Genomic DNA, 15,746 nt, shown 5'->3' on the forward strand with positions numbered 1-15,746 from the left:
TGATCAAGAGTGTGAAAGTTTTGAGAATTGTGGTTGCCCTCCTTTGATGAAGCTCTTGTTGGCACCATAAATTGGTTTTGCTTCATATTGTCTTGATCAAGAGTGTGTGAAGCTTTTGAGAATTGTGGTTGCCCTCATTTGATGAAGCTCTTGTTGGCACCACACCGTCTTGATCAAGAGTGTGTGAAGTTTTTGAGAATTGTGGTTGCCCTCCATTAATGAAGCTCTTATTGACACCATAAATTGATTTTGCTTCACACTGTCTTGATCAAGAGTGTGTGAAGCTTTTGAGAATTATGGTTGCCCTCCTTTGATGAAGCTCTTGTTGGCACCATAAATTGGTTTTGCTTCACACTGTCTTGATCAAGAGTGTGTGAAGCTTTTGAGAATTGTGGTTGCCCTCCATTGATGAAGCTCTTGTTGGCACCATAAATTGATTTTGCTTCACACTGTCTTGATCAATATTGTGTGAAGCTTTCTACAAGTTGTAGTGTTTGCATTGTTACAGTGAGGAAATGTTTGAAGCAGATGCAAGAGGGCTGAATAGCTTAATCTTCGTATGCCATGCACTGAAGTTGTTATTGGCTTGCAATAAGGCTTTGTTGGTGACTATAACTCTTGTTGGGCATAAGTGCTTCCCTAGTTGAGTTGTCAAGCTTTAGGTTTTTTATTATTTGTAAATGCAAGGAGTTTATATGTACAAGTTGTACGACTCGTCTTCTGGTAGGTGGAATGAATGGTGAGTTGTTTTCATCACTTGGTTAGTGGTACGAAGGTGAGTTCCTTCATCACCTTTCATCACCTTTTATCACCTGGTCGGTGGCACGAAGATGAGTTCCTTCTTCCCTTGGTTGGTGGCATGAATGGAAAATTGCCAAATGATATTAGAGTACGGGTTGTACATTTCATCACCTGGTTGGTGGTATGAAGGAGAGTACGGGTTGTACATTTCATCACCTGGTTAGTGGCATAAGTGGCAAGTTGCCAAATGATATTAGAGTACGGGTTGTACATTTCATCACCTGGTTGGTGGCATGAATGGCAGGTTGCCAAATGATATTAGAGTACGGGTTGTACATTTCATCACTTGGTTGGTGGCATGAAGGAAAGTACGGGTTGTACATTTCATCACCTGGTTGGTGGCATGAGTGGCAAGTTGCCAAATGATATTAGAGTACGGGTTGTACATTTCATCACCTAGTTGGTGGTATGAAGAAGAGTACAGGTTATACATTTCATCACCTGGTTGGTGGCATGAAAATGAGTTCCTTCTTCGCATTTCATCACCTGATTGGTGAGAATAAGGGCAAGGTGTCTAGGTACATTGTAGCAAGTGTCGAATGACACAAAGTATGTTGAACCCTTTCAAAGCACAATTGGCTTATGTATGAATGTGTTGGAATGTATGATTGAACGAATATACTGTGAAGCTATTCGTTTGTTTGTATAGTCTTGTTGACATATACTTAGACCTTGTTTCATGTTGGAAGAATTCATATTGAAGCTTTGAACCCGAGTGTTTCATTGCTAGGAATGTAAGAGGATTAGGACCGAGTTGTCTAAATCACCTCTTTATTGAATTCATGCCAAATAGTCTTCGTTACATAGGATGCCGAACGGCTGAAGCTTAACACTTGTACAATGTAAGTTTACTTGTAATAGTACTTCAAGTGATCAGCGTTCCATGGATGGCCAAGAGTCTTGCCATCGGAGCTTCTAAGCTTGTAGGAGCTAAGGCGATTGATGCCAACAACTTCAAACGGTCAATCCCAGTTTGGACTAAGTGTTCCTTTACTCGGGACTCTGTCGTAGAGTAATCTTTTCTTCAATACCTAGTCCTCTACCTTGAAAGAACGAGGTTTGACCCTTGAGTCATAGTAGTTGGAGATGCGCTGCTTGTAGGCGACATTCCTCAAATGAGCTTGGTTTCTATGTTCGTCGACTAGATCTAAGTTGAAGGTAAGTTGTTTGTCATTTTAGCTTTGCACGTAGTTCTGGACTCGGAACGTTGCTTGCTCAAGCTCAACTGGGACAATTGCCTCTGTACCAAAGGCAAGTGAGAATGGGGTTTCTCCTGTTGATGTCCGATACGAAGTGCGGTATGACCAAAGAACTTGGGGTACAAATTCTGGCCAACAACCTTTAGCCTTGTCCAAACTGGTTTTCAAAGTTCGCTTGATTATTTTGTTGATAGCTTCAACTTGTCCATTAGACTGGGGATGAGCTGGGGAGGCAAAACATAAGTTGATGTTGAACTTAGAGCTGAACATCCTGAACTTATTGTTGTCGAATTGTCGCCCGTTGTTAGTGACTATCGCATTAGGAATGCCGAATCTGCAAAGGATGTTCTTCCATACGAAGTCTTCTATTTTTGCCTTAGTAATGGTTACCAATGGTTCTACTTTGGTCCATTTTGTGAAGTAGTCAACTGCAATGATTGAATAACGAACCTTGCCCTTCCCTGCAGGCATTGGGTCGATCAAATCAAGTCCCTATTGAGCGAAGGGCCAAGGGCTTATCATAGGAGTGAGCGGCTCGGGAGGGGAGTGAGGAATAGTTGCGTAGCGTTGACACTTATCACATGAGCGAGATATTCTGATGGCATGTTGGTGGAGTGTTGGCCAGTAATATCCTTAGTGAAAAGCCTTGTGTGCTAAGGATCGAGATCCAGCATGATCTCCGCAAACTCCTTCATGTATTTCCCGAATGACAGTTTCCGCCTCTGCGGACGTAAGGCGTCTTAGGTATGGTAGGTTAAAACCCCGCTTGTAGAGTTGGTCATTAATGATCAAGTAACGGGTAACCTTGTATCGAATCTGCTTAGCTTGGACTTTATCATTTGGAAGGGTGCCATGAGCAAGGAATCTATAAATCAGGGTAATCCAACTATCCCCCTGTTGTAAGTTGCACACTTCCGCAGCCATGGTGCTTGGTGCTGCCAACAATTCGACCTGAATTTTTCTCCCAATCTTGTCTTCCACCGCTGAGGCTAGGCGAGCCAAAGCATCTGCATGACTGTTTGCGGCTCGAGGAATTTGGGTGATCTAGTAGTGGAAGTGCTTGAGCAACAATTGTGTTTGTGCCAGATATGCTGCCATGGAGCTATCCTTAGCATCAAAGTTGTTGGTGACCTAGTTAACCACAAATTGGGAGTCACTGAAGATATCAATTCGTTTAACCCCAATGTGTTTAGCCAAACGTAAGCCTACTAGGAGGGCTTCATATTCGGCCTCATTGTTCGAAGAGCATACTCCATCACCACTTTGTTAGGGGTCGTAATGACTAGTCCTGCTCCACAACCCTATTGGTTGGACGAGCCATCAACATATAGACTCCATGTTGGGGTTGTTGGTTATATTTTCTAAGCTTCCGAAGGTAATGAAACCACTTCCTTAGGCGTAGAAACAATGTCAACATGATATGTGAAGTCGGCGATGAAGTCTGCCACTGCTTGGCCCTTCTCAGCTGGCTTTGGTTGGTAGGAGATTTCAAACTCACCCAATGCTATCGCCTATTTGATCATTCACCGGGAAGTGTCAGGACTTTGGAGTATCTATTGAAGAAGATGATTGGTAAGCACGATGATGGAGTGTGCTTGGAAGTAAGGGCGAAGTTTTCGAGCAGACATGACCAATGCTAGAGCCAATTTCTTAATGTTGGAGTATCGTGTCTTCGCATCTTGTAAGGCCTTGCTAGCGTAGTAAGTAGGTCGTTCGACATTACCATCATTTCGAATGAGAACAGAACTTACTGCTGAAGCCGATACCGACAGATAGATAATGAGAGTGTCACCAACCTCAACTTTTGAGAGCAGAAGGGCTTTACTCATGTAGTCTTTGAGGTTCTTGAATGCCTCAGCACATTCATCAGTCCATGTAATGTACTTATTACTTCCCTTAAGTGCTTTGAAGAAAGGAGCACATTTGTTTATGGTCTTAGAGATGAACCTAGTTAAGGCTGCCACCTTGCCAGTAAGGCTTTGGATGTCTTTTGAAGTTATCGGTTCCTTCATGTCGAAGATTGCTTTGATCTTCTCGGGATTAGCCTTAATGCCTCGTTGGCTTCTCATGAAGCCTAAGAATTTGCCAGAGCCTACACCGAAGGCACATTTGTTAGGGTTCAACCTCATTCGATACCTCTTTAGAATGGTGAAAGTTTCAGATAGGTTAGTGATGTGTTGGTCAGCATGTTTTCTCTTGACTAGCATATCATCAACATAAACTTCCATGCTCTTCCCAATCTGTTCGGCGAACATTGAATTGACCAGTCTCTGATAAGTCGCTCCTGCATTCATTAGGCCGAAGGGCATGACTTTGTAGCAATATAGTCCCCTGTCAGTAGTGAAGGTTGTGTGTTCTTGGTCCTGAGGGTTCATGAGGATTTGGTTGTAACTTGAGTAAGCATCCATGAAGCTCAGGAGTTCACACCCTGCTGTAGAGTCTATAAGTTTGTCTATGAGAGGAAGAGGAAAGCTATCATTCGGGCATCATTTGTTTAGGTCGGTGTAATCGACACACATTCTCCACAAGACCTTTTGGAGCAGGAGACTTTCCTTGGTCGGAATCTTCTTAACAAGGACAACATTTGCTACCCACGTTGGATAATTGACTTCGCAGACGAAGCCTATGCCTTTGAGTTTTTCAACTTCTGCCTTCATTGCCTTGTACCATTCAGCGTCATAGGATCTTTGCTTCTGTCTCACTGGCTTGGTCTTGGGGTCAATACTTAAGCGATGACAGATGATATCGGGAGAGATGCCTGGCATGTCCTCATATGACCAGACGAAGACCTCAGTGGTCTCTTGCAAAAAAGAGATCAATGTCAACCGAATGGGTGGTGACAAGGTGGTGCCAATCTTCACCATGCGATCCGAATAATCTTTTGAGATAGAGACCTTCTTTAACTCTTCAGCGGGTTGTGCTTACTGGGTGAAAGAGTCATCTCGAGGATTGTCGGGTTGACAGTTGCCACCGTGAAGATCCAAGTTGGCTTCGTTTGGGCTGTTCTTTATGACTTGGTCATGTATAGAAAGGGTTTCATTGGGCACAGGCAGGTGTTGTTGCTTGACCGAAATGTTGTAACATGATCGTACACTAAGTTGATCTCCTCTGATGTAACCATTGCCATAGGGGGTTGAGAATTTCATCAACAACATATGTGTGGATACCATGGCCTTGAGATCATTGATGCCTATGCGTCCCAAGATGACATTGTATGCCGTTAGACAATCAACAACTAGGAAGTTAGTGGTAATGGTAGCCGTGTAAAGGCCTGCACCAATGGTGAAAGGTAAGTGTATGCTCCCCAAAGGTTGCATGATATCACTGGAGAAGCTTATCAGAGGGGAAATCGAGCGATCGAGCAAGTGTTCAGCTACATTAAGTGCCCTGAAAGCTTCGGCAAACATGATATTGACCGAAGCCCCCGTGTCTACCAGGATTCGTCGTACTTCAAAGTTGGCTATGTGAGCTTCCACGATCAGTGGGTCGTTGTAAGGGTAGATGATACCTTTTTCTTCCTCAGGGTATAAACATATTGGATCCCAATTAGGCTTTTGATGTTTGCCTCCCTTGATGTTTTCCATGTGAAACACTTGGTGGTCAGACCTTAAAGCTTGTTCACTATTTTTCATGGCCCTGTTGGAAGATTTAGATATGGGTGTGCCACCACTTATGGAATATATCACATTCACCTGATGTTGGTTACGGTTACCCCTTGGAGGGTGAAGGAGGAATTGATCAATTTTTCCTTCATGTGTCAAAGTTTCAATATAATCATGAAGGGTGATACACTTCTCGCCGTCATGGCCGTTATACTCGTGGTAGCAGCAAAACGTGCTCGTGTTCTTCGTGGACTTGTAATCCGGGTACCTTGGCTTTGGCTTCGGTATCATGTGTGCTATGCTGGGGTAAATGGCCACTCATGTGGCGTTCAAAGGTGTGTATGCCTTATACCTTGGGGTAGGGGCTGTCCTGACATGTGCTTGACCCACTGTGTTGACTGCCTGGGGTCGGGGATTATCATGGTGATACCCTTGGTTATCGCAGTAGTGTCCCTTACTCTTTTTACTAAAATGAGATTGGTGAGGATGGAAATCTTTCCTTTTGCCCTGAGATTGATATGTCTGTTGAATTGGCAAAGTATTAAGTAAGGCAGGGGGAGGCACCGTTACCGTTTGGAAGGTCGAGGCCTTCTCATTTGGTTAGATATGGCTTCCACTCCCTACTTGCTGATAAGGGGTGGCTGGGGGGGTTTCCCTTAATATGTCCTTGCCTCGGCAAAGGCATGGTTGTAAGCATGTGCCATCACCTCAGAGTAAGTCTTCCAAGTGTTGGCATTGATCATGTACTTGAAGAAACAATCACGTAGGCCTGCTGTGAAGGCCTTGAGGGCGGTCTTGTCATCTGCCTCAGCGCAACGAGAATACTTATGACTGAAGCAACCGGCATACTCTCGTAGTGACTCGTCTAGCTTCTGGCCAATAGTGTACAAGTCATCTGCAGAATGCAAGCGATCGGTCTGGAAAATGTGTTGAGAAACAAACAATTTCCTCAATTCCTTAAATGAGTCTACCGTCTCAGGTGGAAGACGGCAATACCAGTTTAGAGCTCCGCCAGAGAGGGTGGAGGGGAAGAAAAGACATCGTTTTTCGTCGGTGTGCATCCGGTATGCCATGGTGGACTCAAAAAGGTTAAGATGTTCAATCGGGTCCTCCTTTCCAGTATAGAGTTGCAAGCCAAGCTTCTGCTTTGTCTTTGCTTGGAGGGGGTGTTGAGGATCCTCCTTCTAAGAGGGCCAGGCCTAGGTTGGTTCCAATCAGGTATCTCAGCTTGTCGTTCGGCCTTCAACTTGTTTACTTCCTTAAGAAGCTGTAGCACAAGAGCGTCCTGAGTGGAGTCATGTACCACTGGAGCTTTCTTTCGTATATCTCCATCTCCTCTTGGAAGTAAGAATGTTTGATCAATAGCATGTGATTTTTCTCTAGACTCGCCGTACTGACTTTCAAGGTATGTCTGTCGAAACATCTCTGAGTCCCATATACCTTCGTGTTTCTCTAGGACTTGTTGCCCATTCCCCAAATTGGTAACCGACCTGGGATGTGGGAGGGGACCAAGTCTTTCAGAAACCCCTTGGTCATTGATCTTCGAGTTTATGTGGAGGGGATTTTCTCGACGTTGCTTTAGGAAATCTCGGCAGTCAAGATAAACGGCTTTCAATCCTTCCAACCTTTCTGCAAGGATGTGTCTTCCTCCACTTCTCCTGCTTCGGGTCGAAGCAGCTGGGTTGAGAGAAGTCTTATGTTGATCAATGTTTTGATGATTAGCTCGCTCCTCATCAGAGATACCCATGTCGAAAGAAGGTGACCCTCCTTGTTGGGAGGCATCCAGATAATGGTTGATGTTCACAGGGGTAATGAGTTCGCATGTTTGAGTACGCCTAGTTTCGTGGAGCATCTCAAAGAGCTTCTTATACTGCTCCTGGAGGACCTCATTCTTCATTGCTATCTTGTTGTTTTGAGATTCTAGCTCATTGACTTTAGCTTGAAAAGCAACCCTCTTTCCTTCATTCTTTTATTGCTTCACACTAGGTGCAAGAGGGGTGTCATTCTGTGTGCTGTGGCTTCTTCGCTCCCCATGTTGGAGATGGATGCCTAATCAAAAGAGAGTGTACGAATGGTGGAAACCAGCTTAACAAAGCTGAAGAGAGTGAGAGTAAGTGTCATTCCCACAAACGGCGCCAAATGTTGATGCACAAAATCAGTGAGGACTTTGGTACAACAGAAAGTGTTAAGTTTGTGACCTTCGCTAGATTGCTCTGGTCACTAGTATGGATAAATATGTAAATTGATAGAGATAGGGAAGCAAACACAAGATGTACGTGGTTCACCCAGATTGGCTACGTCCACGAAGTAAAGGAGTTATCATTAATTGTGAAGGGTTTACACAAGTACATAGGTTCAAGCTCTCATTTAGTGAGTACAAGTGAATGATTTAGTACAAATGACATAAGGAAATATTGTGAGAGAATCATCTCTATTTATAGAAGAGAGTTTCTAGTTTCATTCTGACATTGACACGTGTTGTGTTGTGATTGACTTCTGATGTTGACACGTGTCGCGCTATGATTGGCTTCTGATGTCGACACGTGTCGCGTTGTGATTGACCTCTTGGTTGGAGGGATTGGTCAAGTATGGTACAAACAATACTCATAACCGCCCATTTAAATTTCGCGAGTAAGCAGTTATACCCATAACCGTAACCGTTTAATTTAAATGGACGGGTAACTGTAGTTATCCATAACCAATGAGTATTTGCCTATCCCTACTCTAGATAAGCATAAAGATTTCATGTTAGTGGTTTCTATATTGTGGTCGCAGCAAGCTTAAGCGGTAAACATTTTCATGTCATTTATCTCAGACATCCATGACAAAATAATCAATATCTTCCTCCAGCGCCTGTCCCAAGCAGTTTTTCTGCATTATGCAGGACCGTATCTTCAACCCTAAAAGTAGAAGGTCGACAACAAAGTTGATAAAATATTGATAGCAATTACATATATAAAATAAAAAGGTAAACGGTTACCTGTTTATAATCACGATTAATACTTATAACCATCAATTTAAATTTCACAAATAAACGATTATACCCATAATCGTTTATTTTTTTAAATAATTATCCATAACCGTGTAAAATTTAAATAGACAAATAAATGCGGTTACCTACAACCGATATATTTGCCATCCCTAATGCCCCCGCGCGGGGACGTCACCTTTTCCTTCTCTTTGTAGTTTGTACACGAACAACGCAGACAGGCGGCCCGCGCACGGTGAGACTGAGGCTTCCCCAGAAAATATTATCTGCCCTTGTCACCATTTTCCCTGTGTTTTCTCGGCAACCAAGCAAAGTTTTCCCTCCAATTTTTATCTCTCAGGTGTTACATGGCCATTAAATTGTACCATAACGTCTTTAGGAAACTGAGAATGTGTTCCTTGAAGCCGATTCCAGAAGTTGAAAGTTAACGGTGTAATTGGTCTCGAAACAGAGAGAGACCCATGCCTTCAATCCGCCTCTACTCATCGCTAGCTCCGCCCAACAGCCGCCGTCCCACTTTTCTGCTGCCGTCAATCGCAACGTTGCTCAAAGCCTGCAAAACCCAATCCCATCTCCAACAAATCCACGCCCACATTGTACACAAAGGTTTGGAGCAAGATTACTTCCTCATAACCCAGTTCATCTGCCTCTCCAACGCCCTCGCTTCCCTCTCTTACTCTGCCGCCGTCTTCGACCGCGTTCTCAGCCCCAACACCTTTCTCTGGAACTGTCTGATCAAAGGGTACTGCGAAAGGTCTGGTTTTTTGGGCATTGTTTCTCTGTTTGTTCGAATGAAGAGGGAGGAGGGCCTTCCGGATAGGTATACGTACCCGTCTCTCTTTAAGGCGTGTGCGAGTGAGGGGAGGGTCTGGGAAGGAAGGGCGATACATGGGTCGGCGGTGCGGTGTGGGGTTGATGGGGATGTGTTTGTAGGCACCAGTTTGATTGATTTGTACGGTAAGTGCAGGGAGATTGTTTGCGCTCGCAAGGTGTTTGATAGAATGCCTGAGAGAAGTGTGGTTTCTTGGACGACTATGGTTGTTGGGTATGCTAGTGTTGGGGATTTGGTGGAGGCCAACAAGTTGTTTGATCAGATGCCCCAGAAAAATGTGGTGTCGTGGAATGCGATTATTAGTGGGTTTGTGAAGATGGGGGATTTGGTTAATGCTAGGAGGATCTTTGATCATATGCCTGACAAGAATGTGGTTTCTTATACTACTATGATTGATGGATATGCCAAGTACGGAGATATGGCGTCTGCGAGATTTTTGTTTGAGCAAGCCCCGAATAAAGATATCGTTGCGTGGTCAGCATTGATATCAGGGTATGCTCAAAATGGTCAACCTAACGAGGCCGTAAAGATATTTCAAGAAATGAGTACGAAGAATGTTAAGCCTGATGAGTTTATAATGGTGAGCTTGATGTCAGCTTGTTCCCAAGTGGGCTGCTTGCAGGTGGCTAAGTGGGTTGATTCTTACCTGAGCCAGAGCTCCGTTGATGTTCGCCAGGCTCATGTTCTCGCAGCTCTGATTAACATGAATGCAATGTGTGGGAATATGGAAAGAGCAACACGTTTGTTTGAAGAGATGCCTAAGCGGGACTTGATTTCGTATTGTTCTATGATACAAGGGTTGTCGATTAATGGTCAAGGGGGTCAGGCTGTTGACCTCTTCAGACAGATGCTAAATGAAGGTTTGGCTCCAGATGAGGTTGCTTTTACAGTCATCCTGACAGTTTGTAGTCGGTCAGGGCTTGTTGAGGAGGGTTGGCACTTCTTTGACTTAATGAGACATAAGTACGGTTTAATACCCTCTCCTGATCATTATGCATGTATCATTAGTCTTCTTAGCCGGTCAGGACGGTTAAAAGCAGCTTATGATCTTCTACGATCAATGCCTGTGGAGTCTCATGCTGGTGCTTGGGGTGCACTACTTTCAGCCTGTAAGCTAAACTGCAATGCTGAGCTAGGAGAGTTAGTTGCTCATCGACTTTTTGAGCTTGAACCCCAAAATCCTGGTAATTATGTGCTCTTGTCCGATATCTATGCAGAAACAGGCCGCTGGTTTGATGTTTCTGCAGTGAGGACCAAAATGGAAGAGCGAGGGATTAAAAAGATACCCGGTATCAGTTATTTAGTTTAAAGCGTGAGCTTCTCGGTAACTCTCTTTATGCAGTGCCTGGAGTGTATACAGATGACACACCATCTTCACTAGCGTCTACATCGTGGAGTTGGAATTAATCAAAAAGATTTAGTTCTACTCCTAGCTTATTGGTGCTTGAGGAACCAAGTTGCCAAGGCTGCCTTCTACGACACTCCTTATTGCAAGCTTCAAGTGGGATTGCATCCTGAGAGGATGGTAGAGACAGAGACATAAATGTTTTCGTTCAAAGGAGGTATTGCACCACTTGTATTTCAAAACTTCTGAGTTCATGTGTGGAAGTTGACCAACTTGAAGCTTATAACATCAGTTTTGTAGTTAGTCTATTCAAACTCTGATTTCCTATATTGCCAGTGCTGCTAATAAGGATGTATTTTTAAACTTGGCTTTAAGTATTAGTAGTCTGTGTAATTAAGGACCGGTCGATTACTCACTTCCATAAAAATGGCATAATTTGATCCCTTTTATAGACAATTGTAATAAGGCGACCATAAAGTTTTAAATATCTGCTTCAACAACCTTATTTTATTTTTAAACTGTAAATTAAGTAATTTAATTTGTTAACATGAAAGTGGAAATGTGTGCTCTGCTTTGTTTTTCGGGATCTGAAATACTATTATGAGGGTTTTGAAATTTCATTTATGCATTTTTACTCGCACAAAGATTTCAAATGCAACTGGTGTGTGCTTTCTATCCACTTTGGTTGCTTATAGATTATATTAACTCTAAGATTTCTTTTTATATGGTTTATGACTTTCAATATGTTTAACTAATGCATTGATGCAGTTTATTAAGAGAATCTGCTTCCCTTGAGAGCTTAATCCGGGATTAACTATCAGCCAAGCAACCTGAAGCTTATGAGTGGTTTATCTCTAAGCAAGTTCCGTTGGTGGTAACATCCTCTGTTTTTGAACGCGACCCGTGCTTTACTGCTAAATGGATTTGAGGATTATATAGATTTAATGCTGCATTCAATCTGCTTCCAGGCCTAGTAAGGGAACGCACTTGGGGTCTAGCAACACAAATGACACATCTCTCCTCATGCTTACACTGATATGCAATGCTGCAATTACAAAACTTGGCCAAGCAAAAATTTCTTGCCCTCAATTCTTTGTTAGGTAGACCTGGAATTTTTTGACAGATGATACTTAAGTTTGACATTGTTGTTTTGGTTGTGGATTTAGTTGTTTCCATATGTGCAGGTTCCTGATTGGGGGCAGCATCTTAAACTATCCTCAGCTCTCATCAATAAGCTCTTATTGATTGTATGTAGAGGTAGCATGTAATTTCATAACCATCTTGTGGATAATACTTTGTGGTTCAAATATGATATCTAAAGATACATGAGTTCCACATGCAGACTGTGAATAGCTGCACTGGCTTCCATTTTATCCAGGCAATTCTGGCATCCCTAAACAGTCGCTTGGGCATCAAATTAAATGGGAAGGACCTCCCAATTATGAAACAATCCCATAAGTTTTAGAACTTTGTTTTCAATGGATGTAGAGTCTTATCAAATACAATAAATGGCTGGAGAGCCCTTCTAATGTTAAGGCAGTGAGATTCTTGTCTCATAGTCATAGCGCATAGTGATTGAACCATAAATAGCTCCAGTTCATAATTTAGACGAAATTCTTTTTATCATCATTTTTAAGTACAACAAATTAGTGGACATATGGAAGAACGGGGTATATTAAAGTAGGTTAATGACCAAAGTATCTCGTAGCTGTTTTTAAATAGTTTCTACTATAATAGTAAAGCTATTAGAATCAAAGATCCCCTCTTCCAAGTAGTTTTTTTATCTGGTTGGAACACTAATTTTGTCGCCTAATAGTTGGAGATTGTCATATAGCAGTTGGAGGATTGCACCTTTTAAACTGTGATGCAGGAATGAAGTGATGAAAACTATACCAATAACATTGTGCAGTATATTTAACGCATCTTTTGTTTGTTTTTATGGCATTATTTCTGCATATAACCTTTTGGACTAATCATGCATAAATGGTCACATGGGCTCTATATTTCGTTTTAATACTTACCGGCGCAAAAGAAAGCTATTTGTTCCTCCTTTTTTTTTTGTTGGGCAATATAAGGATAGTACGGGGGGCTGAACCAGGACAAGCTCTTGGAAGTGGGTGGATTTGTCACCATACTGTACAGATAGGAACAATTAGATTTATAACACTTTGAAGCATTTAAGGTGCCTTTATAAATGTGTTTTTTCTGTTGATTTATTGATATTATTAATTAGTTTATGTCGATCTTGGAATTAAAACAAATTTGCATGATGGTAAAGTTAACGGACACAGGAATTCTGAACCCCATCGTTGCAGTGTCTTACTTTAACTGATAAGCTACATGAACAGGTTCCACATTCCATTGTACTTGTGTGCTTGTCATCCAGGAAGGTAATCGCTCTTGGTCTTCTCCTCACGAGCAGCACAGTTCCTTAAAAGGGAAAACAGAAAGAATGAGGGCAACAGGTATGAAGCTTTAGGTCTTGTCCACGTAGGCGACCATTCTGATAACTTTAAGATTTTAGCGTTCCATGTAACCCAACTCTTTTTTTCTTTTTCCTTTTTCCTTTTGGGTTGGGTTCAATACATTTTTATGATAAGGACATCTCATTTCAAAAATTTATTTGGGAGCAGCCTCTCCATAAATGGGGGTAAGGCTAGCCGACATTCACCTCTCCCAGACCCTGCGTAAAGCGGGAGCCTTGTGCACTGGGTACGACCTTTTTTTTAGAGCTGCTCGCAGATTGTGGAGCTCCTTTATGCACCCTCCAACCGCAAAGCGCAACCTTGAGTTGATTGTGGATTAATATGTATTTTCACAATGATTTATACATTATATGCATTTGCTTTTTACCTATTGCACTATCCAATTGCCAAATGTATTAGCGTTTAACTGGAACTCTCGTTATCTAAACGAATATTGTGTATGCTGCTGGCTCAAATTTTGATCTTTTTTAACAACTCATATTGTTAGTCCTAGGTTTATTTCCGGTAAGGGCAACATTGTTTGTTACTAGAGCAATCAGGTAGAAGAGGCCACTGTGGTAGTGTTTGTTTGCATTCTCATGATATATATTTTCTTTTCCTAGGTGCTTCTCTTATTAACCCTCTGTTATATATTATCATGTTTTTTTTTTCTTTTCTTTTTGTTGTCCTTTTAAAAACGTTGTCGAGTAGACTAGTAGTTATTGACTTGTGTTGCCTAGTCTATCTTGTTGTCCCTTTATAGGAAGAATAGCCGCCTCTTTCACCTACTGTTCCTAGCTAAGCAACATGGCCTGCAAAAAAACCATAAAAGCATGTGCTGAGATCCTTTGTGACTGAGCTCTTGAATCTCTTATTTATGAGATTATTCCTTGTTGCTAATTGCTAATTGCCTACTCGATTCAGGAGCACATCTGTTTTGTTGTTGGAAATTGGAAATGTGCAATTAATCAAACCAAGTAGCTTGATTAATGTTTGCTTCCTTCATACAGGATAACGAACTTTGATGAGCTGACTGCTTCAAGTGTGAAATTTGAAGGCTCAGAATCAAATAAGATATAGTGTTTTGATATTTATGGAATGAGCTGACAGAACTCAAAAGACGGGTGATAAGGAGTGCTGATCAATCAGAAAATGAGGAGGTATATCTCAAAACTCTGTGCAACTTGATGCCATATCTTCTGATAAAATAAGAAATTTGACTTGTAAACAATTCTTACTTGTGAGAATTGTCATTTGAACTCTTACTGGTTCAAGATATTCTCATGTTGTTATGGATTTTTTTTAATCAGGATATTAACCCTGCTGATGATAGTTCTAAGTATGAGGATGATGTTGGAGTGCTTTAACTAGTATCATTGGTAAATTGATTGACAAACATAAAAGAAGCTAGCGCGGTATGAATTTTTTTCTGGCTTCAGTAGGCAAATAATTAAACACACCTCCTTATCAACTAGTTAGACACTGTCAGCCTCTACTTGGGCCTAGAAAATGAGGGGCAAACAGGAAAATTTAATTAATGTTGGTTTTGCTCTAATTTGTTTCATATTTTGACAATAAAAACATTTAGAACGAGTACCAAGCCTTCTTTAACCGTACCCATTTTAGTTGCCACCGCCACAAAACCAATTACGGTATAGGATATCTATCAATATATGTGGCTGTCTCCATGATTATTTGTACTTGATGATGAGCAGGATGTCGACTCCTAATTTTTTTAAATAGTTGTTCTAATTTCCTTTTCATTACTTTTCATTTTCTGTTTCTTCGAAAAGTTGATTGGCAGGATGTGTCGCAAGGAACTCAATTACTAACAATTGACGTTGGTGCCGTTATGGGGTCGCTTACAAGAGTGTTGATGGGAAATGAGCTCTGACCGACTTAGCTAGCATTGGTTGTTCTGATTCCGGCCAAAAAAACTTATGAAATGATCGGATTCTCATCTTCATGTTCATCCAGCTGACTTGGTTTATTACTGGAGGAGGTTTCTGGGCGGGCATATAACAAGGTCAAGGCGTGCTTCGGTTACTTTGTTTCTGTTGCATTATTTGCGTTCGTGCTAGTCAATAACCTGTATAAACCGTACCTTTGTAAGACGTATGCAATGAGTTATCTGAAATTCATATGTTTTAACTCTTTATAAATCAATCAAATTTTCGGTTATAGAGATGACAGTCAATGATTTCCCAGTTGTTTGGAAAGGGCGCTACAAGGAATCAAGGGATATCCAAGCCACACAAACCCTCATGGATACTTAATATTCATATTATCTTCCTCTTGATTACACTCACTACTTGCTACTTTTGGTTATAAGTTTGATCCTTATAAAATTAGAAATCAAAAACAATTTTTCGACCTACTATGAAATGTAACACATCAATGATTTTTGCCTTCTTTTTCTTTTCACCTACACAATGACCCCTGTTTTTACTTTTAGTTTTTAAATTAAACAAATTAAAAAGTAGACAAAAAGTGGTGTACGAAAATCCTTCTTT

At 41.6% G+C, this 15,746-nt stretch overlaps 1 protein-coding gene across 4 annotated transcripts; it reads left to right on the forward strand.

Annotated features, from left to right (window-relative positions):
* The first annotated feature begins 8,755 nt into the window (after positions 1–8,755).
* Positions 8,756–15,425, forward strand: LOC126589879 (putative pentatricopeptide repeat-containing protein At5g37570). 4 transcript variants are annotated; one of them, XM_050255334.1, is made up of 8 exons: positions 8,756–10,985; positions 11,537–11,642; positions 11,737–11,868; positions 11,953–12,025; positions 12,111–12,950; positions 13,117–13,233; positions 14,244–14,393; positions 15,027–15,425. In XM_050255334.1, exon 1 carries the CDS (start codon positions 9,053–9,055, stop codon positions 10,730–10,732), a length of 1,680 nt encoding a protein of 559 aa, XP_050111291.1. In that variant the 5' UTR covers positions 8,756–9,052; the 3' UTR covers positions 10,733–10,985; positions 11,537–11,642; positions 11,737–11,868; positions 11,953–12,025; positions 12,111–12,950; positions 13,117–13,233; positions 14,244–14,393; positions 15,027–15,425. The 4 variants fall into 4 exon arrangements, with proteins under 4 accessions (XP_050111291.1, XP_050111279.1, XP_050111286.1 ...); XM_050255322.1 differs by having other exon boundaries at positions 11,953–12,950; XM_050255329.1 differs by lacking the exon at positions 12,111–12,950.
* The last annotated feature ends 321 nt before the right edge of the window (positions 15,426–15,746 follow it).

The sequence above is a fragment of the Malus sylvestris genome, chromosome 2 (genome assembly GCF_916048215.2).
Source record: "Malus sylvestris chromosome 2, drMalSylv7.2, whole genome shotgun sequence".
Classification (NCBI taxonomy): domain Eukaryota; kingdom Viridiplantae; phylum Streptophyta; class Magnoliopsida; order Rosales; family Rosaceae; genus Malus; species Malus sylvestris.

Excerpts from the sequence above, each read along its gene's own strand:
- LOC126589879 (XM_050255322.1), top strand. The coding sequence starts at position 9,053 with ATGCCTTCAATCCGCCTCTACTCATCGCTAGCTCCGCCCAACAGCCGC.